This window comes from Myotis davidii, unplaced genomic scaffold (assembly GCF_000327345.1).
Source record: "Myotis davidii unplaced genomic scaffold, ASM32734v1 scaffold69, whole genome shotgun sequence".
NCBI classification, from domain to species: Eukaryota; Metazoa; Chordata; class Mammalia; order Chiroptera; family Vespertilionidae; genus Myotis; species Myotis davidii.
In genome coordinates, this window is record NW_006300363.1 from 3299278 (window position 1) to 3322903 (window position 23626).

The window sequence follows — 23626 nt, forward strand, 5'->3', positions numbered from 1 at the left end:
GCTCGCTAACTCCAGGACCAGGTACCGGGCTGGCGGGCCGCCTGGTGCGGTCCAGGGATCATCCGTCCATCCTCTCCCTGCCTCCGACCCCATCTCCTCCGGGCGGGCCTTGGTCCGATCGGCCATCCCGGGCCCCCTCTCACCGACTCCAACTCCATTCCCTCCGTGAGCCGTTGCATCCCGAGAGCAGCATAGGCTTGGGCCTGGCGGGGCGACACCGGAGCGGAGTTACCGGGCGGGAGAGGCGAGCGCCTGCCTTCCCGCCCCCTCGTCCCCCCCTGACGTACAGGTGGCGAACTCGGGGCCCAGGTTCAGTGTGTCCTCCTCGAGCCCAGAGACGGCAGATCCTGCCTCTCCGCCCCCTCGCCCTCATCCCCATCTTCCCAGGCTGGACAGGCAGCGGGTCGAGACGCTGGAAGCACAGAGATTCGGGTGACTCCCCGAATTAGCGAAAACAAAGAGCTCCCCAGCGTCTTGTTTTCCAAGTATGTGCAGTGTCCGCGGTAGGTTTGGGGTGGAGACCGCGGGCGGGGGTATGGGAGGGAGTGCGAGGAAGGGGCGTGGTTAACGAAAATAGTCCAAGTTCCCGGGAGATGGGCGACCAACTTCCCTGCCCAGCCTTCCGCCAAGACGTCCCAACACACCCTCAGTGTATCCCCCAAAGGGGAGAAGCCCTTCGAATCGGTCCCTTAATTGTCGCAACAGCTGTTGAAGTAGAACCATCTTCCAGAAGGTATCTGCGGCATCAGGCAGTTCTTCATGGAGGGATTGGTGTGTTCTAGGGACACCCAAGACCTTTTCTCCTCCCTGAATCTTACCCGATTACCTGTCTCCGGCCAGGAGCCTCTCCCGCCATTAGTTACACTGCTGAGCTAGCTAATCGGTTCCCCCAGCCTTTAACCGGGCTTCTTAGAGGTTTTGTGGCTCAAATGCCGTATTTATAGTTGTAACCTCCGACATGGAGGAAGTTTAGAAAACCAGGGTCAAAAATAGGAGGTGGGGGGGAGGAATGAGTAAACGAATCCTCCTTGCTATACCATTTGTCACCTGGTCATCAGCATTGTCCAATCAGTTGGTGCCTTCTCAGTCATCATTATACCTTTGCACACACAGTCTTGACAGGTCTCCTCGGCATCTCTTGACAGGTTTCTGGGGCACAGGCATTGGAACAGACCTCATCAGTCCTTTACCACTTGGCTGTGTGACTCTGGGTGTTGAGCCTCTCTGAGCCTTAATTTCCTGATCTATAAAACAGGGAAGATAATACTTATTGTGAGCTGATCTCTGCGAAGCTTTTAGCACAGATCCTGGCACACAGTAAGTTCACCTCCAATGTTTGCTGCTTTTATTCTTACTATTATTAAGTTAGCAGATACGGGAGTGCCCATATTATGTGTTGGGCACAGTAGTCCCTGGAAATGCAACAGTGAACAAGATAATTCCCTACCCTCAGGGAAGTTAAGAGTGTGATAGATGTAAGGGTTGAATACAGAGGCCAGCCTGGCCTGTGTGGCTCAGTGGTTGAGCGTCAACCATGCACCAAGAGGTCGCTGGTTAGATTCCCGGTCAGGGCACATGCCCAGGTTGCTGGCTTGATCCCCATTATGGGGCATTGATGTTTCCCTCTCTCTCCCTCTCTATTTTTTCTTTCTTTTTTAAAATATATTTTTATTGATTTCAGAGAGGTAGGGAGGAGAGAGAGATAGGAACACCAATGATGAGAATCATTGATTGGCTGCCTCCTGCACGCCCTACATTAGGGATCAAACCCACAACATGTACCCTGATCGGGAATCAAACCATGACCTTCTGGTTCATAGGTCGATGCTCACACCAGCCATGCAGAAAGCAGGATCTTGAAAGTTTTCCGTTGGGCTCCATTTCCTCCCTGCCTCTCAAGTGCCATGTCCTCACTTTCCCAAGGCTCTTCCCAGCCTTCTGCTTTTCTCTCACCATTTTCTCCTTTAGTGAGTTCCTGTCACTTGTATAGCTTTAGCTCCTAACTCCGACTCCACGTAGCCTCCTCTAACCTCTCTGTTGAGCATCAGTCTTAACTTTTCTAACTGAATACTATATATTTCCTCTTGGAATATATAACTTTTCTCAATTGAAATATTTAAAAAGTTGAACTCATCTTTCCACCAAAACCACTTCCACCTCTGAGCTTTCCTGTTTTCTTGTTGACACACTACTCTTTTCCCAGTTACTTGAACTCACACAAAAAATCAGTCGTCAGAGTTGTCCACAGATAGGATGGGCTCCCTGATAAGGTAGTGAGTCTCTGGCCTGGGACATTTTCAAGCAGAGGCTAGATAACCTTATATCCAAGAGTTTGTAAAAGCTATTCCTCCAAAGGGTGCAGGATGGGCTAGATAACTTATGGTGTCCTTACTAACTAAATACATTTAATTTTTCTTCTCCCCTATCCGTCAATTTCTTAACATTCCCTCTACCACAGGCTCTTTCACCACAAATATGGTCCATTATAATTGTATTCTAACTGGCATTCCTTTCTCGGTTATTTTTACACTCCACTCTCCCTCCCCCGCCCCCCATCCCTTTTCAAGTTAATATTCCTTCTATGTTCCTTAGAACAAGGCTTCTCAGATGTAATGGTCCACAGATCAGCACATTACCATTATCTGGGAGCTTGTTAGAACCACCAGACCTTCTGAATAAAAATCTGCATTTTAACAAGATCCTCAAATGATTTGCATGTACAATAAAGTTTGAGAGACACTACCTTAGACCACAGTTTTGTGTTTGTCCCCTTTCTGTTCAAAGCCTACAGTGACTTTCTTCTGCTGAATAAAATCCATACTCTAGCATCACTTAAGACCTACTCATTGCTCTCCTATATGTGGAATTCTGCTTCTCTAACTGCCCCCATGAGGTGCTGACACACTTCTCAGCACATTTGGTCAGTCGTTCAATAGTACTGTGTGCCTGCTATGTGGTAGGCACTGTTCTAGAAACTAGGAGATCTATACGTCTCTGGACAAGACAGAGTAAGCAACGGACAATAGCTAATCCTATTTCATGCTTAGAATTCACTCAAGCCCCACCTCTCCATGAAACTATGCAGATCCACCTCTGCTCCAGTAATCGTTCCCTTTGCTGAGCTCCATAGGGAGTTGCCCATTTCTACTTGTGCATCCCCAACCTCCTGATTTAAAATTTTTAAAGGTGGGCCAGGCATCCATAGGTTTTGTTTGTTCTTTGTTAATCCTCACCCGAAGATATTTTTCCATTGACTTTAGATAGAGTCGAAGGGAGAGAGAGTGAGAGAAACACCTCTTTGCCCTAGCTGGGTTGCTCAGTTGGTTGAAGCGTCATCCCATACACCAAAAGGTGGCGGGTTCAGTTTCCAGTCAGGGCACATAATTAGGTGGTAGGTTTGATCCCCGAACGGGGCACAACTGGTGGATGTGTTTCTCTCATAGATGTTTCTCTCTCTCACTCTCTCCCTCTCCCACCCCCCGGTCTCCTTCTCCCTCCCTGCCCTCCCTCTCTTCCATTCTCTCTAAAAAAATAAATGAAAAAATATCCTCGAGTGAGGATTAACAACAATAATAAAAAAAGAAATAATGCAAGAACATTTCAAATATAAAAGTGCAGATGGGCTAGAAAACAGCTGGTTCAGATTGTAGGAGGAGGATGGAGGGCCCTGGAAGGCACTCTCCAGGGGAGTTTGAATGTATGGAAAAATATATTGGTAAGACAAATAGCAGAGATGTTGAAATATTTGGAAAAACTTAATAGCTACATGGAAAACCAAGAGAGGGAAAAAAATGAGGCAATGATTAAATGTTTATAAAGAAAGAAGACATGGTCAGCTTTACCTGTTTGCCCAGCTGCAAACTATGTTTGCATAGTTACAGTCATGTAAACGTGGATACCGATTTCATCAAACATGTGCCAGCACTGCATCAGAAGAATGAAGGCAGGAAAGTGGAGTGCAAGAAGGTGACACAGGAGAGCTTAGTCCCCATCTACCATGGTAGGAAGTTAGAAGATAAATGACTAAAATGGGTAAATCATGGCCATATACACACGAAGAATGATGATGAGTCCTGGCTGGTGTGGCTCAGTTGGTTGGGCTTCATCCCATGCACCGAAAGTAAGGTTGCTGGTTAGATTCCTGATCAAGGCACATGCCTGGGTTGATCCCCGGTCGGGGGCATGCAGGAGGCAGCCAATCAATATTTTGTTCTCATATCGATGTTTCTCTGTCTCTCTCTTGCCCTCTCCCTCTCTCTCTGTAAAAAAATTAATAAAAACATTAAAAATTTTAAAAAATGATGATGTTAAACAGGCACATGAATAGAAGATAATTACTTCTGGGAAGGAGTCAGTGTGGATTGAGCCAAGAGAGGTTTAAACATTAAAGAAGAAAACCATATAATAAACTTCTTTCTTATAGAAGTTGCAGTATTTCAGATTGTACTTGGCCAAAGTACATCCAGGCCAATTGTCACTGAAAGTTTCTCTAAGCAAATCTTTGGAATCTACAATTTATAGGCTTAGTACAGAACTTTGAATGGTAGATTTGCAGTAAGTTTTTGTTAATCAAAAGATATTTCTACAAAAAGAGATTTGACTAACTCCACCTGTTTCTATTTTCCTTTTAGGTTTAAATTTTTGAAATTGAAATAGGCCTACACATTAGGAACTCATGTCTTTTCTTGTAAGTAAACCAGAGCGAATTAGGGTGAGTGTTTCTATTCTTCTGGCTTTATCGTTTTTATTTCCTGAAGAGCAAAGTGCTTTGGCAGTACTGTAGGTGGTTTGTTATGTGAGGTTCAGAATCATGCAGAAGAGAGGGGTGTGGGAAGTAAACTGGGTATCGCAGCCTCCACTCGGAGAACAGAGCTTGCAGGCAGAGGCTGACCAGAGACACAGAATACACCCACCAGCTTGTCTGATAGAGAAGAAACAAGGTGGTGTGTTTTGTGAAAATCCATCATTCAACATTAAATGAGTTGAATGTGTAGGTATGTAACCACTAACCATCTGCCCATTTCCTATGTATTTTTCAGCGATTTTGTGTGTTTGAAAAATCAGTATCAAATTGTAATCCTTGGAACACTTTTTTCTAAATATAATCATAGGTTTTCATTGAAAACTTTCTTAACGTGAAAAAATTTATTATACCCAAAAACTTCACCAGCTAAAATGACCTTGAGAATGAATACTAGATTTAGCCTCTTTACAAGCTACCATGATTTCATAAAAGAGTGTATTTTATTTTTTATCAAGTATTTAATTTCTGAATGTAATAGTAATTATTTTAAAATCTTGCAACAATGTATAAATGCTATGATACATGATGAATATATCACTTTCTTTAAATATTAAAGTGATAGTTTATTTTTACTAACTATCTTGTGGCCCAGTGCATGTGATTTTTTTTATATCAAGTGTTTTTTAATTGATAGTGTTGTGTTTTTTAATTTAGAAAAAATTTTAATTTGGAGAAGGAGAGAGAATGATGTTATAGTTCCAAATTATAATTCATATTATGCAACTTATTTCTGAATGTTGCTTAATCTTTTTTCTTATGTTTATATATATAAGAACAATTTACATTGTAAAGAGTAAACTTCACTGTCAGCTGAGAGGAAAAACAGATTCTCTCCTTAGCCAGAACTCTGCCCAGTGGAAAGAATGTGTCCAAGCCAAAGTTTAACACCAGTCCTTATGTGAAATACAACCTTGATTCCATTGCTTTTAAATGTGAGCTTCTTTTCTGTTTCAACCCACTCTGATACAGGTGAAACCAGACCACTGATCAGTATGTGGAAACCCAATACTCGGTTGAAATAGGCCAGTAAAGTAAACCATAGATTGATCATGCTAGTTCCGTCCTTGTAAAAGTAGCATTTGGTAGCAAATGTTAGCAGCGATGACTTTAGAGATTCTACTGGATGAAGGATATGCAGCTAGTAATTTCCTTTTACAAACTAGTAGAGGCTTGTGAAAAACTTCTGTTTCATCCCTATTTTCTATATTGTGAATTCTAGTAATTTTCAAATTGGCCTGAGCATCTGTAATAGGTAGCCATGGAATGAGTAAGATGGAGCCAAAAGGTTGTTTTACATGTAGAAAGGAGAAAAACATTCTTCATTCTCAGGGCCAGTACTGGGTTCTTCTCAATTTGCCAGATTTAAGAATAATTCATCAAATTAGGCAAAGAGGAATAGAGAAAGGAATTCATCTATTGTTTTCTGCTGTTAAATTCAAGATTCTTTTCAAAACTTTTCCATAGAAATGTATCTTAACTGTAATGCATGATTCTGTTTTTGTAGTTGTGTTTTGTTTGTCTCTCTAACGGCTGAGAGCTAATTTTTTGTGGTTTGGAAGAAATACTAATTCTCTTTGGGGTTTTCCTCTTTAGCGGTGGGTCTCGGAAAAGTTCATTGTTGAGGGCTTAAGAGATTTGGAACTATTTGGAGGTAAGTACAGTATGGCATTTAGCCATCACTTCAGGATAAATCTCACTGCTCTTTTGTTGACTAAATCAATTCACAGAAATTAACAATTCTAAGGGAAAGTGTACACTATAGTTGCTATATTTATTTGGCTCCTTTTGAATCCATGGTTTCCCAAAAACTTGAGGACTAATCTGGCAGTTGTCATTAGCCTGTCTTGATTATTAGAAAGCCAGTATTTACTCAAAGGCACATGTATTTCTCCTAAGTATTTGTCCAATTGAAATACATATTCTTAAAGGAAAATATAAGTGTTTAAAAGTTGCTAGCCTTGAAGATTTTAAAAGTAAAATTTTAGTTAGGATGAAGGTAGCAATGGTATGAAAGTTCTGGTTTTACTGATCAGTCTAGTTGACTCATCTTTTCATGGCAGAAATTATGAGACTTAAGAGAACCAAGGAAAAGATCCATCAGAACAAAAATATTAACTTCCTATTGGAAAACCCAAATGCTGATTTCAGAAGTTATTTAGGTTTGCAACTTGGAGCTTTAACAGGCACAGGCATTTTCCTTTGGCTATTTTCAAACTGAGCCATTTGGGGAACTGTGACCTTTTACAGTAAATAAAATCCTTTTCTATAAAAATAATAGCAGTCGGGCTGCATTCTTTGTGTCTGGACACCAAGATACTCTCGTTGGCACCTGTAGCTAAAGAAACAGGTTATCAGATTGAATGCATTTGGTGACTGATCCAGAATACCCCGAATAGGCCTAAGTAATTGAAAACTCAAACTTGTTAATTACTAGGTGATACCTATGAATTTATTTTCCCTAATGCCACTCAACAAACTTCTGGAGCAGTATTTTTTATCAGCCTTGTCAAAGGATTGTGTTTTAGATAAATGAGTTCAGAAAAATGATGAGTTATTTTTGTGTTCCTTATAAAGAATAAAAATTAGCTGTACAATAAAGGAAAGGCTAACGGAACAGAAATACTACATTCTGGTCCTATCCTCAATTTCTTCCCATCATTAATGGGGATAAAATGGTTTTAAAAAAAGTAAACATTGCATTGATGGAAATTGAATTGGGAATCCAGTGGATAATCAATTAGTTTAAAATATTCCAGTGTATGTGAATTGAATTTATGGATTTTGGTTTCAGTATAGGATCCTGAGTGTAGGATCTCTGGCTATCTTTTTACAGTTCCCTGGTCTCTCATCTGAGGCGGGTGAAGAGATTCTTCTGTATATTGCTTACATACTTATGTTACCAAGTTTTGTACAACTTGGAATTTGCCCTCTACTCTGGAAGATTGGGTTTGATTTCCTTTAATCTAGTCACCTTTGGCAGACTGTCTTAAGCAAGCACTGCTCCTGCCATTTGTGTACCAGAAAACTGATGCTCAAGACAAAAATATATATATATATTATTTTGATAAATTGAGGCTAATTGACTCTCCTCTAGCACAGTTGGATGTTATAATTTCTAATATAAGAGATTTGGAAATGTATTCCAATATTTTAGAGTTAAAAATCTTGCTTTGATTATTTTTATCACTTTTACAGAATGGAGAAAATCAAAAGCACAGATACGTAATTTGTCCACTTTAAGAGCAGAAAGTTGTTTCAGTTGTCTTTTGCTTTCTTCGTTTTCACCAAAAGCAGCAGAGGGCTCCAAAGCCTGTGCTCTATTTGCATTCAGAATAGAATGTCTGACTAGAGAATCTAATTGGGTAATGGTCCCACATACATGTGTTGCTGTATTAAAACTTTTTTTAGAAAACCTGTTTTCTTGTCCTGCACTCCCTGGGAAATAGCCAGCTAACACTTTAACTTTATAATGAATTGTTTGTTCACAGTATTAGACTCTGAAACCAGGTTATTGAAAGTAACATTGTGTGCTGAGGAAAAGTCAATGTATGACCAGAATTATAGCAGTTGAGTTATACTCAGTAAAATATACCCATAGAACAGTTCCCTGGTCAAGTTTTGAAGAGCCATAGATTCATTTTAAAATCCCATCTTATCTGCAGCATTTTTTACTGTGGATGTGTGTGTGTGTGTGTGTGTGTGTGTGTGTGTTTATATGTAGCACTGCAGGCACTTTTCGCTGTAATGACTCTTAAGTGTTTTCTATTAATAAATGTAGTCCTAAGTGCAATAGTTGCTGTTCTGAATGTGGGTGTGTCTTTTACTAAAAAACAAAATGCCAACAACCCATTTCTCTACTCCAGAGCAGCCTCCGGGTGACACTCGGAGAAAAGTAAGTGACTTTCTAGGCTCTACCCCTGTGGCTGCTGCATGGAGATGACTTCTTGTGGCAATTCATGTGTTTTGTTGGCTTATCATTTTATGTTTCTGCTTATCTGTCATTGAGCTTTATTTTAAGTATAATTCTTTCACTTGTAGAGATTCAGGTTTCACCCTGGAAAGATTTTGATGTAGACTTTGAAAACTGAAAAAAAAAAATCTCAGGCACTTTTTGCCTCTCTCCTGGGGATTAAGGTCTCCTCCCCTTCCCAACCCTCCCAGTCGCCCGCCACCCCTCCAGAAAAGGAGAACGTTTCAACAATCTGAAATGTCGTTACCTTTTAGTGGCCGGTGGTATTACATTTTCCACACTTAGTCTATGAATAAGAGATGGTAGACCACAGAGATGACATTGATCTCTGTCTAGATTGTAAGGCAGGACCTCAAATCTCCTACCTGAAAAACAAAGCCCAAAATTAAAAACTATAAAACAGAAAATGCATTTTTTATCATTAGCAAAAGCTGTAAGACCTACCCTGCTTCCAACTCTTCTAGCTTGTTTTACCTAAGGAAATAACACACAATGCACATAGCATACTAAGCTATTTTTGATAATGTGAATCAGGGAGAGGGTAAGAAGCCTTTTCTAAATAGACTTCCTATTCTTTTATTTATTTATTTATTTTTATTGATTCTAGAAAGAGAGGAAGGGAGAGGGAGAGAGAGAAACATCGATCGGCTGCCTCTCACACGAGCCCCAACCAGGGGCCAAGCCTGTAATCCAGGCGTGTACCCTGACCGGGAGTCAAACCTGCGACCTTTAGGTGCATGGAATGACACTCCAGCCAACTGAGCCACACCGGCCAGGGCGACTTCCTACTCGTTCCAGATGACAGACATATGCACCTTTGCAAGCAGCCCCAGTCAAGTGAAGGATGATGATGTTGACTAGGAATTTTGAGGAAAGCTTTGGCTGTGCTTACTTAGTCTGCTAGCCAGGAGTAAGCACCTCTCTCTCAGATCCAAATATTTTCCAGTCAGGAGACCAAACATGTTTTCTATAGGCTCAATTGGGTATTTTTCCAGAATGCAGTGCCAATTATATATAATATTTCTATTTTCACAGCTGCAGATGTTACACCAAAAAGTTATCCTGTGTGAAACCTGTGGTTGAATGTGTTCATTTGGTAGCAGTATTGTCTTTGTGTCCTTTGTTGTATTTTGTTCTGAACTCTTTAAACGAAGTTATGTTATGGTCATTTCTGGATATCAGTAGCTTGTGTATTTTTTAAATGTTTCAAAATGAAAAAATTGCTTTTCATGATGGGGGAACTAAGACTAGGCTTTGCTAGAATCAGTTTCTTTCTCTAGGCAACTTGAGATTATGCATTACACGAATAAACCTATGCTGTGCTGTGTTTAAAGAAAATGGACTAGGTATTTCATCCTTTTCATCTGAATTCTGACCTTTTCTAAATCTGAAACAACATAATGAGGCAATATCAGACCAGATCTCCTCCTTGCAAAATACTGCCTTTGTTTTCCTCAGTAAAGGTTGGTTTTTCTCTGAGCTCAACCTAGAGGACCTCCACAGAGTAGAAAGCCTCAATGCAGTGCCGTTTCCAGTCGGCTCGGGACAGAGTGGTCGAGGAACCACAGCAACCACTAGGCTAGTTCATTTCATGCAATTGCAGATTGCCCAAGAATTCATTGAGTAGTTTTCTATAGTCAACAAAGATAGTAGAAATATTTGTCAAGTTATTAACTATTCACATCAGTAGTTTAATGAATCATTCCCTACCTAGACTCAACAAGTGTGTGTCTTTAGAGTGTAGCCTAGTGTAGCAGTTGTTTTATATGCACTCCTAGCAAGGAAGAGAGACACAGGTAATAAAAAAGTATCTATATGTAATTTTCCAAAGGGAGTTATTTAAAATGTATGTAGTAAATATTTTAATCTCAGGACTCCAGCTGAACTTTGTAGTCTCGTTCAAATTAGAGAAACATTAAGGAGTTTGCCTGAAGATCAGAGAACTTCAAAGTAGCCCTAGATTTATTCTTGTTGAGACCATATTGTTACTTGCTAACATATGCAGTACAGTAGGTCCTCACTTAACATTGTCAACAGGCTCTGCAACTTTAAGAGAAACAGCGTATTACCATAGGCTAACTGATAAACACAAGAGTTAAGTTCGTACAGCATCTCATCAATTTTATAACGAAACAACATTGAATGAAACAGTGTTCTTTGAGGACCTGCTGTACTTTCTCACATGCAGGTACAGATTCTGATCTATAACATGCCCCTAGTGAACGTGTTATATGAGGGCTGGCATTTCCAGTATAGGTCCTTATATTGAAGCCTGTCTCCAATGGAACTGGCTGGCACCTTTACCCTGCTCTCCTTTTCAACCCGTAGGAATGATGAGATCATGGGCAGAAAACCTCCTCATTAAACTTTGTTTAAATGACTTTTTAAGTGTGTTCCAGCACTGTTGTATTTGACCAGCATACGAAATAGGAGCTGACCTGAGGCCTCCATAGACAATGCCTGCATTGTTGTAGGCGTTGGGGAATGATACATCAGTGAGCAAGACCAATCAGGTCCGTGCAGCATGGAGCCTGCATCCTAGTAGAGAGACAGCCGATAGGTAAACTGCAGTAATTCCTACTATGAAGAAAGGAAAGCAAGATAATTAAGTGACTAGGAGCCTATTTTACTTTAGCTGGACAGTCTTCAATGAATAAATGACGTTTAAGTCGAGACCTCAGTAAGAAGGATAACCAGCCATGAGTAAACGGCAGGGGCAGGCGTAGGGCAGCTGGAGCAACAGAGTCAGGGAGGGTGCTTTGGCGGCAGGTCCTAGAAGCCGGGAGGGTCCAGCTCGTGGGCACTCACAGCCAGAGGGGGGAGCTGGGTCTGAGAGCAACCCCTGGATTCATGCTGACGGGTGGTGCGGGTTTAATTGAGTAGATTGATACTTGAGAACACAGGATTTGCAGAGCAAGACTTGCAGGCGGTTAGAGGTATAATGGCAAAAATATGGGATTCTTTAAGAATAAGCGTGCAGCTCGTAAATGCTAAATAAAGGGGGAGTCATCATTTCAGAGCTCTTGGTTTAAGCTTTTTGCTCAAATTGCTACTCCATTTTTATCTCTCTCACCTGTGAGAGGCACCCAGCATGTAGTAACCAGTCTCTGCAGATTGTTCCAAAGACAAAGTAGTTTCAAGAAGCTACAGTGGCTATTACATGATCCTAGAATTTGATTTCAGAACATTTGAAAACACAGGTAAAACACAAATGTAAAAACCAAAATCAAACCAACCTTAACTGTTGATCAGGCTCTGCTTAGGATTCTGTTTTCTCTGTTCCACCTTATTTGTTGAGCAGGAGAGTGCCCAAAAAGCAGACACCAAAGAGGGAGGAGAAGAACAGAATTCACATTTACTGAAAACCCGGCGGTGCTAGGCTCTTTACATATTGTATCTCATTACATTGTCACAACAACACTATGAAGTGGGAATTACTCCACTGATGAGACAGCGGAGATCCCAGGAGAGTAGAGTGACTTACCCAGGGTCACAGAACATGTGATAGACCTGAGTTCAAGTTCTGCCTCTGGCTCGCCCCTAAGCCTATGGTCTTTGTGTTACACCATATGTTTTACTTAAAGTAGCCTTTCCCAAATTATCTTTTCCAACATTTAACAGATGTTAGGCACAAAAGGGTTCTGTGGACAAGTACCTTTGGGAAGTGTTAAGCTGAACAAAGTTGAACAAGTTTCCTTACTACAGGACTTCTCAGAGCCTTGAATATGTAGGTATGCCTGGTGATTCTCCATGAGAGAATGTCTGCATTTGCTAACTTAATTGGACGTGTAAACTTTGGGGAAACCCTACATTAAAACAACTCAGTAGAAAAATGGACAAGAGACAGAAAGAAGCACTTTCACCTTGGAGAAAAGCCACATGGCCAATAAATATATGAAAAGATGTTCAACTTCATTAGCAATCAGGGAAATGTAAATCAAACCCACTATGAGACTGGCAAAAATTAAGTCTGAACACAAGTGTTGGGGAGGAAAAGATGGATCAACAAGAACATACATACATTGCTGGTGGGAGTGTATATTGGTATAACCGTTTTTGGAAAACAATTTGGCATTATCTCGCAGTTGATTGTGCATATACTCTGTGACCCAGCAATTCCACTCCTAGGTACAAGCTATAGAGGAACTCTTGCATATATGAACAGGAGACACATTCAAATGTTTCTAGTAGCACAGTTCAGAGTAGCAGAACTGAAAAACTACCCCAAAAGCCCATCAGCATTGGAATGGATAAACTGAGCTAGTTCCCCAAGATGAACATGACACAGCATGGGTGTACCAAAGGCTAAATAGAACATGGATGAAGCTTAGGAATGTAGCAATTGATTAAGTTAGAATAATAATCTGCTGACAAAGCTCAATTTTGCTTGACTAGGTTCCTCTACTGTCAGCGTAAGTGGTACAGGAGGCAGAACCCCACTTAGTTTCTTTTTTTATTGGCAGTATCAACTGTTTTGAAACCAGGTACACTTGAAACATCAGGGATCCCCAACAAGGAGGTTCTGCCATATTAGAGCATTCTCAGTCACACTCCTCTGCTGAGCCTAGGGCCTTTCATAGTTCACAAAGACCTTTTCCTGACTAGAGGTCAGCATTCGAAATCTGAGCTGGCTTGAGGCTCTCCATTTCAGTTAGACACGCATCCAAAGAAAAAGAATCCAAAAGAAAGGAAAATACTCATGAAATGACTCAGTCCCCCAGTTATACAAATACATTTCCGTCTGGAAGAAGGAACTGAAGGAAGAGCTGCTGGTCTGCCATGTATTTTGCTGGGTGCTTTCCTTCAGTACCTCGAAGGCCAATGGTGTGACGCCCACATCCTAAATGGCTGGGATCCAGCATCATTTGCAGCACGAATGGGCAGGAATGAGGAGCAAGTCACTTTTGCTGCCTGGGATGATAGCTGAGACCTGACAGCTCTCTCTCTCTCTCCCGCAGCCCAGTTATGTTGGCTGTGTTCTTGCTTCCCTTGGAAATGTCTGAGGGACTGATTGGTCTGAGGTCTTGGTTTGCTAGAGAGAGGGCTTCTTATGGCCACATTTTCCCTATAGCAAGGTTCAGCATTTGATCTTTGGGATCTTATCGTCAGGACCTTAAAAACAGGACCCTCATGAAGCAGGAAACTCAAGAGAACCTCCCATCTCTCCATCCCCTTTCTCTTCTGTAAATGTCTTCTCACCACACATCCTTCCCCCAAGTAGGAATTTCATCGTGTTCACCATGCTGTGTACCTGAAACTAATATTGGGTGTTATCGGTAACTGAAAAACATTTTTAAAATTTTTTGAAAGAAATTTATAGTTCTTAGCAAATGAGCCAGTTGTGGGAAGGACAAGCAAATCAACATCTGGCTGGAACTGGCCCTTGTCCCCCACCCACATTCGTGGATGGTGCTACATCGAACACCTGATGTTTTACTTCACATTCCTCATCAAAGAGTGCTGGCACCAGAGCCAGAATTTCTGCTTGTTTAGATGCCAGTCTCCTCGTGGGTCTGAATTACCGCCTCCCCACTCCCATCCCACCCCCAATTTTCTCTTCTTAACCGATTTTTCTTTTTCTTTAGACCAATGAGGCGAGCTCAGAGTCGATAGCATCCTTCTCCAAGCAGGAGATCATGAGTAGCTTTCTGCCGGAGGGAGGGTGTTATGAGCTGCTCACCATTATAGGTAATGTCCAGGGACTGCCAGGACCTTGGAGCTCCAGGGGGTGGGCGCTGCAGCTTCCCCACATCACCATGAATGTGTGCCTGAGGCTGTCAGCTACTTAGAAGACTGTGGTGACAGAACTGGCTTTGTTGTGTCTTCTTGGGTTTGTTTCTCCTAGTATGGGAAAAGAGATCATGTTCCCAAGAAAGGAGCTCTTATAATTTTTTCTTTTTGGCTGAATGCTTCTGGTGTCCTGGGCCAGTGTCAGTCAGAATGGTTGGCTGAGAAGGAAATACTAGGAGAAGAGTCAAGAACTGTCAGCCATGAAAGTAACAGTAGTGCAAGTCTTAACTTGCATTTTCTTTTGAAATCAAGTTTCTTGAAGGAAGAAGGAAACCTTTGCTGTTGTTCACCTTACTTATGGCATTCCTCTGTTCTTTTAGGCAAAGGATTTGAGGACCTGATGACAGTGAATCTAGCAAGGTACAAAGCAACCGGAGAGTATGTGACGGTACGAAGGATTAACCTAGAAGCTTGTTCCAATGAGATGGTGACGTTCTTGCAGGTAAAAAAGAATGTGGATGTGACACTTGGAGGGTGGGCTCTTTGCTCCAGTAGTAATTACAAGGCATCTCTTCCCTCCATCTTCTGAAAGCAGCTGACAGGAAATGAAGGTAGACCACGCCGATAAGCTACGGAAGCTCTTAGTGAATAACCTTGGGCATTTGGCACTGAGGATTCCGTAATGCTGCCCAGCCCAATCTATATTCCTTTCTTCTACAAGGACTCCTTCCTGCCTCATTTATTTATTATTCAGAGAGGCTAGGCCACTCTCCTGCTTTTAGCACCCTATTGGCCTGAGGTTCCTTTCTATTGGAGAAGCAAGTAGCTACCCTCTCATTTAACTGGAGAGACCACAGGTCTAACAACTGGCTGGGGACCGAATTCTCCTTGGCTGATGAAGGCTTGCACTGAGAACTCCTCGATTTAGGGCCTGGGTTAGCGTATTTTCAATAAAGGTAGTTGCACCCCTTCCCTTCTTCGTGTACAATGTTCTCCTGAAATCATGCTCATCTAATGGTGCTGTAATCCTGCTCCACAGGCTCGGAGCAGTTTTGCGGATCTGAGGATGTGACAGAAAGTCAGTCCTGACTGAGTTACTTGAGAAAAAAACATACATATCTGACTTTATTCTAGATTATGTTGGACTTCCAGATTCTTATTCTGTAGAGCAATGGACAGGCAGGAGGTACTGTCTATCTGGCCTTAGCTCACATCCCACAGGCCAGGACCCTAGTTTCTACAGTCCTCTTGTCCATTTTTTTTAAAAACATCTTTTATTTTAAAATTTTGTAGGTCTGACACTTTCTATAGCTGCTTCTAAGGAAGGGATCTCTCAATCTGAGGTTAGCTGGAGAAATAGCTTCCAGTGTTTAGTAGTTGTTTGTTCTTTAATGCTTTCTTCCCTTACCTACAACCTTTTCCTTAACAATAGGAAACATTTCTTGTTTTTCTATCTTGAAGAGGAGTTCTGTGCCGTGGTCCTTGAAGTTGAGCTAAGCTTAGGAATTTGGAAATGTTCAATCAACAGTTTGTTTTCAGCACCTCCATGGTTGGGAACTGTTATCAGCAGTTTCCCTGTTGGCAGGATTGTTTCCAGAGGCCCTCTCGTTGGCTGGCAGAGAGAGCAGAGCCTGGTTTCTCTCACTCCAGAGGGCACCTGCTTAGGCTCCGGCTGCTCCCAGGACTCTCAGAAGAGTACCCATCTTATTCATGCTGCCACCTTCCTGTTGAGTGTCATTCCTTGTGCCCCTTGATTCTGACTTCAGTTACCATTGGTTGCAGGGGGAGCTCCATGTGTCTAAACTCTTCAGTCATCCCAATATCCTGCCCTATCGAGCCACCTTTATTGCAGACAATGAGCTGTGGGTTGTCACGCCATTCATGGCATACGGTGAGTGGGAAAGGGCTCCCCGCAGAGGGGCGTTCTAAGAATCTGTTGCCAGCTGGCTTACGTGCTATATTTTTTCTCTGTTACCCTTCCCCACCTCCCCACAATTCTGTTCTTCAGGTTCTGCAAAGGATCTCATCTGTACTCACTTTATGGATGGCATGAATGAACTGGCCATTGCTTACATCCTGCAGGGGGTGCTCAAGGCCCTTGACTACATCCACCACATGGGATATGTACACAGGTGCATTCTTAAGCCTATTCACCCTTCACAGGAGCAGGGATCTGTGCCCAGGAGCCCTCAAGTAAACACTGGAAGGCTGACTGAAGTTAGTGAAGCTAGACTTGGGATTCTGCCCTTGCCTCTGAGCTGGTGGGCAGAGCATCCAACGTGTCGGTGCTGGAGCTCTTGACTTGCTCTTCACTGAGCAGTTTGGCCCTGAGTATTGATTGGGTGAGAGGGACATCTGAGGTGGACCACTGCACCTGTCTCTCCCGCTTCTTCCTTGGGGCACCCAAACTGGTGTGTGCATCCCAGAGTCGGCCCTATGCTGAGAGGCTGGGGAGAAGACAATGCTTAGTAGATGCTGCCAGGAAAGCGGCTCACCGTAGGGAAGATAACAAAATGGGACCCCTACCTCACTCCCCCCCCCCCCCCCAAGATAACCATAAAAAATGGCTGTGATACAGAGGGTCATTGCTCACACGGGGTTGGCAAGCCAATAACATCAATGTCATCTGAGAGCTTCTTAAACCCCCCCCCATACAAAGGAGCCCTTCAGGCAGATTAAAGGCCTTATGTTGATGTAAAACTACAGACTTAGAAGGAAACATAAGGAAATATTTAGAACTTCTAAATGTTTTAGAAGCACAAAACATAAGACAAAAAATTGGTGAGTTTGATTATACCAAGATTCAAGATTTCTCTCCAATAAAGGACACCTTAAACGAAGTTAAGACCTGTTCGGTAAGTAGACCTGTTCTCTAGGTGACAGCATGGAGGATGTTAGCTTTGTCTAAAACACACAGGAGGTTGGTAGGTAGCAAGGCAATCTTGTGAATCACCAAGAAAAGGATAACAAAACAATAGAAAAATGAGTGAAGGATATGAGGTTTATAAAAGAGGAAGCCTAAAGGCTAAGAGCCATATGAGCAACAATCAGAAAAGCAAAGCAGGAGGATGTGAGTCTACATACCAGGCACTGGCATATTTGGAGGCTGAGGGAAGCCCAATGCGGTGAGGCGGTGGGTTCGCCCGTCTGTATAGTGGAAGACGGCCCGACACAGCCAGTCAGGGTCACTGGAAACCAGAACCATCAGTGCTGCCTCGTGTGCACGCCAAAGAAACCTCACACAGGCCCATCTGGGACCTGTATGCAACATCACTTCATTTTCATGGTGGGAGACAGTGGGAGTGTCCCCTGCTGGAAGAATGGATGAGTAAAAGTGTCAGACCCCACCCCAGATGGCAGCATGAATGGATCTCAAAAATACAGCACTGAGAATGGGGTGCATATCACAGTAGCATTAACCGAACATATATGCAGACAAAACAGTGATACACTTTATAAGAACAAACGAAAAGAACAGGTCAGTAGTAGTAGGTGGTGGGGAAAGCAGTGGTCTGTGAGCATAAAAGAACTTTAACAAAAAGTTGGTGATATGTAAGTGGGGTCAGGCTTATTTTTTCTTTTAGGGGAATGTTTGAAACTTCACAAAAATAGGTATTTGTATATAATATGTATATACACATATAATACATACACACACGCTGCCGGGGCGAGAGCTGACTGCATCTAGTGTGTAAAGACCAAAGGTTTGCGGTGTGAGGGGCTCCTGCTGTCCTGTGACACCCTCCTCCTGCCACCTGCCACCCCTCACCCCCACAGGAGTGTCAAAGCCAGCCACATTCTGATCTCCATGGATGGGAAGGTCTACCTGTCTGGTTTACGCAGCAACCTCAGCATGATCAGCCACGGGCAGCGGCAGCGGGTGGTCCACGATTTCCCCAAGTACAGTATCAAGGTTCTGCCTTGGCTCAGCCCGGAGGTCCTCCAGCAGGTCTGTACTGGGTCCCCCGGAGCTGGGAGGGGGTGCTCTCTGCCTCCCTCCGAGCGCAGTAAGGGCTCCTGGAGGGAGGCTTTCCTGTCGGCAGGTAGACCTGGAAGGCCCCTCGCAGGGTAATGATGTGCCCCTGGCAGGTGGAGTAGGTGCCCCTCTGTGGGGGCCTAAACTGCTTGACGCTATTTCCACTCCCTTCAGAGATCTCCGTATCTTGTGGGAAGTGAGCATTTGGTGCTCTCTCCATCCTTGTACTAAGCTGGAGCCTGGGGCTCCATTTCCTGCTGCTTATTTCAAACAGTCCTTCCTTCTCAACTAGCAGCTGCTATTCGTGGTGTAGTCAAGGAGAGTCTTCGCAGCTGGCCCTGATTTGGGGAGAAGCATTCTTTCCCTCTCCTCAGTGATAGCTCCACCCCGGTCTTACTCAAGGAATAATGACCAAGGCTACAAATGGAGTGATGTGTGGCTTTTTCCTCCTGACTTAGAATCTGCAGGGTTATGATGCCAAGTCTGACATCTACAGCGTGGGAATCACAGCTTGTGAGCTGGCCAACGGCCATGTCCCCTTTAAGGATATGCCTGCCACCCAGGTGAGCTGCACCCCAGTGCCTGCCTTCTTGCCTGCCTGCCTCCCACAGATGCTTGCTGATGACCCACACACTCAGGAGCCGGCCAGAGATACTCGGGTAAAAGACAGGCTTTTCCTTCAAGAGCCCCACCCAGGGAGGTGGTTGTGTAACTGCTTCTGTGTGGTAACTGCTGTGCAGATGCAGACCAGGGGAGGGGAGCTCAGGAGCAGGCCCACTGCTAACAGCTGCAAAAGGAGGCCCACTGCCCAGGTGCCTTTAAAATGTGTAAATCAAGCTCACACATTTATAAATGTATAAAATACGTTGTCCTCCTACCTTGATAAGTATACGTGGAAGGCCAGTTTCTAATTCAGAATTCTCAGACCTCTGTTCATGCCACTTACAATAACTGCCTTTGGCCACTCCTACGCATACCCAGCCAGTGGCACAGTCAACCCTTGGGAGGTAGACCCCGGAAGAGGCCTATCAAGCCAGGCTTTATCAAGTCCAAGAAGTGGTCTTGGGTCATTGGGGCAAAGTTTGGTCCCTGGAGCGTGAGAACTGGGAGGGAGTGGGGGTGCATTACAAGTTCTGAGTGAGCCTCTCCCTTGAACCCACATCCTGTTGGCCCTTTGTGGAGAAGGGCAGCTAGAAAATGGCAAAGGGGAACTCTGTAGAGCAAGGGGCCCAGGGAGACTTCTGGGAGGAGGTGACACTTGAGTCTTGAAGGTAAATAGGAACTAACTGAAGAATGGGAACTAGAAGGAAACTCTATTAGGCTGAGGAAACAGCATGTGCAAAGATCCAGAGTCAAGAAAGAACAGGATCTGGGCAATAGCAAGTCGTGGTAATGGCCTAAGTATAGGTGCATCTGGGCGCGGGTGCTGGGTGATGTGGCTAGAGGGGGACCTAGGGCAGATCATGAAGGGCTTTGTGTGCCATGTCAGGATACCTGGTGCCTCTTGCAAAGGTTGTGGAGACTCACTGAAGGCTTTTCAGCACAGAGTGATAGCATCAGACCTGCTGGTGTATTTGAGGAAGCTCACTCTAGCACATAGGTTAGATCTGGGAGATCAGGAAGGTGTAGAAATCTAGGTTAGGAATCTAGAAAACCGAAGTAAGACACTGACAGAAAGATGCTCAGGAAAGAGTTAAAAGGCTGTTTAAGGTGAATAAGAGGTACAGATCCAGAACAGCCTGGTCCAATAGAACTTTCTGAAATGACCCAAATGTTCTATATCTGCACTGTCCAGTATGGTAACCACTAGCCATCTGTGACTATTAAGCACTTAAAATGTGGCCAGTCAGATTGAGGAACTGAGTTTTAAACCTAATTATATTTAAATTCATCTATATATATCTATATATCTAAAAGGCTAATATGCAGTGTCCCCTTGGGAGTTTGACCGGGAGACTGATGGCTCGCTGTGATGTGCACTTGACAAGCAACGGGCAGCGCAGAACGAAGGAAGGCCCCAGCCAGCAGCCAGAACGCCCTGATCGGCAGCCGGGCCCTCTGCAAAAATTTGGCCTAGCGAGGGTGTGGCTGCCAAGCATTCCTTTGGAAAAGTTACTTATTCTACTTCTGTCTTTTCTATACTCCCCCCAAATCACATGTGTATTTGGGGAAAAGTGTTTGTGAAGAAACTCTATAGGTCTCCCAGCCTCCAGCCCAGTCCTGGTCTGTCCCCCGCAGATGCTGCTGGAGAAGCTCAATGGCACGGTGCCCTGCCTGCTGGACACCAGCACCATCCCTGCCGAGGAGCTGACCATGAGCACCTCGCGCTCAGCGGCCAACTCTGGCCTGAGTGACAGCCTGGCCACAGGCACCCCCAGGACCTCCAACGGAGACTCGCTATCCCACCCCTACCACCGTACCTTCTCCCCCCACTTCCACCACTTTGTGGAGCAGTGCCTTCAGCGTAACCCGGACGTAAGGTATTTCTGCTGAGCTGGGGTTGGGCTTTCCAGGGAGCAGGTGGGCTCTGGGGGTTAAGGGTTTGAGAGGGTGTATCTGTCCTGTAAGGGTCTGGGTTCCGGGGAGGAGTCCAAGCCCCCACAGCCAGAGGAGTCGGTGTCTCCTTACCCCTGGGTGAGGGTTTGCTAAGAAGCCAGGCTGAGTAGCTCTGGCTGCTTTTCTGGCTGAGCTGAGGGATGAAGCAGAGGGCACTTGAGGGTGAGGTATAAGCAGCAGGACTTTGGGAATCTGGGGCACAGGGGTGATGCTGGTCTCTCTTCCCCTTTCTCTGCAGACCAAGTGCCAGCACCCTCCTGAGCCATTCTTTTTTCAAGCAGGTACAGTAGCACTTCGCTGAGGCTCCCCATTTTCTTGCCTATGGTTCTGACTCCCCCAACACCCTTAGCTTTGGGCTCTAGGTATTCTCTCCTCCTTCCTTCGCATCAGATTAATGACCATTTCTGAAGCCCCGAAAAGGTGCTGCTCCTTCCTCTTATAGAAGCTCTTAACTCAAAGGCCCATCTGTCACGGGGCCATGGTTCCTCGCTCAGGATGTCCTGGGACCAGAGCAGCAGGATCCACCCCTCGCCCCCCTTTTCCTCCCCCAGATCAAGCGACGAGCCTCAGAGGCTTTGCCTGAGTTACTTCGTCCTGTCACCCCCATCACCAGTTTTGAGGGCAGCCAGTCTCAGGGTCACAGTGGGATCTTCGGCCTAGTAACTAACCTGGAAGAGCTGGAGGTGGACGACTGGGAGTTCTGAGCCTCTGAAGAAGGTGCACATTTTCCAGCACGGGATGGACGTGCGAGTCTCCGGGGCCCTCCCTGAGGGCTGGCCACATTCCCACCCTCTGGGGTGCAGACTGGGTAGAAAGGACTTTTCTGCCAGGAGAGTTGCCTGCTTGCTGGTGGGGAAAGAAATTCCCGGAGAGAAACTTTACTGCTCCAAGGCTTCTGAGACACCAACCAGGGATCCGGACCAGCCAGAAAGTGGATATTCCCAGTCCTGGGAGTTCAATGACCTCTTCAGAAGGAAGAGATGCTATCCTGGCCCTGGGGGCTGAAGTTCAAGTCCAGGGTTTGACTCATTGACACAGAGAACTGTGTGACTTCCTCTTCCCACTCATGCTCTCCTACCAGCCAAATTCCGTTCTTTTCCAGTGTTCCCAGATGCTGTAGGCCCAGGAAGAGGCCAGCAATAAGCACCCTGTGCCCCCTCCCCTCGGACCGCTCCCTAGTAATCGGGGGAAGGGTGTGATTCCCTTTTTAAGCACCAGGTCAAGGCTAGGGCAGTCTGTCTGACCCTTGGCGTTGGGCCCTTCCTCCATAGTTCATCTGTGTAGTGCATTCCTTTCCCCCGAGTCCATCCCACCGCCTCCTGCCGCTGCCTTGGTGCTTTCTCTTAAGGGTCCTAATGTCTTGCCTAGCCAGAGGGCGTAAGTCCTTACACCGTGTTCGTTTTATTGTTAGAACAAATTAAAATTTTCAGAGAACCCATTGGGGAGTGCATCGTTGTGTGTCGCCCATACAGGCTCAGACACGTCTCATTCCACCCGGGGCCCTGCCACATGAGAGCGGTGCCACAGGTGCTTACGGAAGCACAGCAGTGACCTTTCTTTAGGAGACGGCCTCACAGCACACCAATTCTTTCTTACAGCCCAGAATAGATTTTTGTCTCTTAACCATCTGAAAATTAGAGACTGTTCATTTTAGCCTGTGGCCTTCCAAACACTTTGGGGCTGGAAAGGACTAGGTGCTGGAGACCAGCCCCCCTGAGGGTAGGACCACCAGGGGTCCAGACTAACGACCTCACCTTTGGCAGGAAAGGAGGTGGAGGGGTTATTCTGTAACATGACTTGCGGTGTCTCCTTACCCCTGGAACTAATACCCAAAGAGCAGGTAACCCAAGAGCCAGCCCAGCCCCTGCCCTGTCATCCTGGCTGGCAGCCAGAGTGGCCAGGCCAGCGGGTGGTTCTAACCTGGGTTTTCATGGTGCTTCTCAGCCTGCACGCGCACCAGCCGGGCACCTCCCCCCTGCCAACCCCTCAGGGGTGAGGTCCCTGCACTGGGTGAGGCCCTTCAAATGTCAGATTAAGGAAGTGCCCCTCCCTCTTCCTTGAAGCCGCTTTGAAGCATCGAATGCTCTCCCTTTCCTCCGAAATGGTAACATCAGTTTTAAAAAGAAAAAACTCTCTTCCTTTGGCAGTTGCAGGGGTGGATGTGAAGGAAGGACCCCAGCCATGAGGTGGGGTGGGGAGACCTGAGATGGAGTGTGGGAGGTCAGGTCACATTTATTTCCAACCCTCCTCTCCCCTGCCCAGCTCTTTATTTCTTCTTTAAACCTCAAGTTCCCCTTTCCTAACATTATCAGCTGGTTTTCTTTGTAAACTGCTTTCTTCACCTGGCTTGTCAGCTCATTCTTAAGCCAAACTGCTGACTCGTGCAGCTCCCTGCAGTCCAGCCCACAGACTGGGCCTGGGCCGGGCCGGGGGGCCGCGGGGTCAAGCCCTCCGGACCTTCCCTAGGCAGCCAGCCCTGCGCCTCCTGTCCCGAGGGCTTCACCCTTTTTAAATCCTTACGGCCCCCTTTGAGAGCCGCTGGCAGGAAACCTGGCCCGGAAGGATACACAGAAGCAGGTTTATAAGTTTC

The 23626-nt window shown here is 45.0% G+C and overlaps 1 protein-coding gene and 1 long non-coding RNA gene across 7 annotated transcripts; one reads left to right on the forward strand and one right to left on the reverse strand.

Moving 5' to 3' along the window:
• Positions 1 to 916: 916 nt before the first annotated feature.
• LOC107185127 lies at positions 917 to 18314 on the reverse strand. Of its 2 annotated transcripts, XR_001516042.1 has the most exons (4): positions 17589 to 18314; positions 12011 to 12059; positions 9022 to 9139; positions 917 to 1244 (listed from the first exon to the last, which is right to left on the reverse strand). It is a non-coding gene; the product is annotated as an uncharacterized LOC107185127 (long non-coding RNA). The 2 variants fall into 2 exon arrangements; XR_001516041.1 differs by lacking the exon at positions 17589 to 18314 and having other exon boundaries at positions 12011 to 14351.
• On the forward strand, positions 1230 to 22474 carry STRADA (STE20-related kinase adaptor alpha). 5 transcript variants are annotated; one of them, XM_015572418.1, is made up of 13 exons: positions 1230 to 1317; positions 4632 to 4711; positions 6398 to 6455; positions 8668 to 8696; positions 14360 to 14462; positions 14885 to 15006; positions 16287 to 16395; positions 16513 to 16636; positions 18282 to 18453; positions 18939 to 19043; positions 20719 to 20960; positions 21275 to 21317; positions 21588 to 22474. In XM_015572418.1, the coding sequence occupies exons 2-13, from the start codon at positions 4676 to 4678 to the stop codon at positions 21738 to 21740; spliced, it is 1296 nt and encodes a 431-aa protein (XP_015427904.1). In that variant the 5' UTR covers positions 1230 to 1317; positions 4632 to 4675; the 3' UTR covers positions 21741 to 22474. The 5 variants fall into 5 exon arrangements, with proteins under 5 accessions (XP_015427904.1, XP_006776783.1, XP_006776784.1 ...); XM_006776720.2 differs by having other exon boundaries at positions 4632 to 4687; XM_006776721.2 differs by lacking the exons at positions 6398 to 6455; positions 8668 to 8696.
• Positions 22475 to 23626: the final 1152 nt, after the last annotated feature.

Bases quoted from the DNA above. Each gene is read 5' to 3' on its own strand.
- STRADA (XM_015572418.1), top strand. From the start codon at position 4,676: ATGTCTTTTCTTGTAAGTAAACCAGAGCGAATTAGG. The intron at 6,456-8,667 runs GTAAGTACAGTA...TCTCTACTCCAG, and splicing joins AGATTTGGAACTATTTGGAG to AGCAGCCTCCGGGTGACACT. The intron at 8,697-14,359 runs GTAAGTGACTTT...CTTTTTCTTTAG, and splicing joins CGGGTGACACTCGGAGAAAA to ACCAATGAGGCGAGCTCAGA.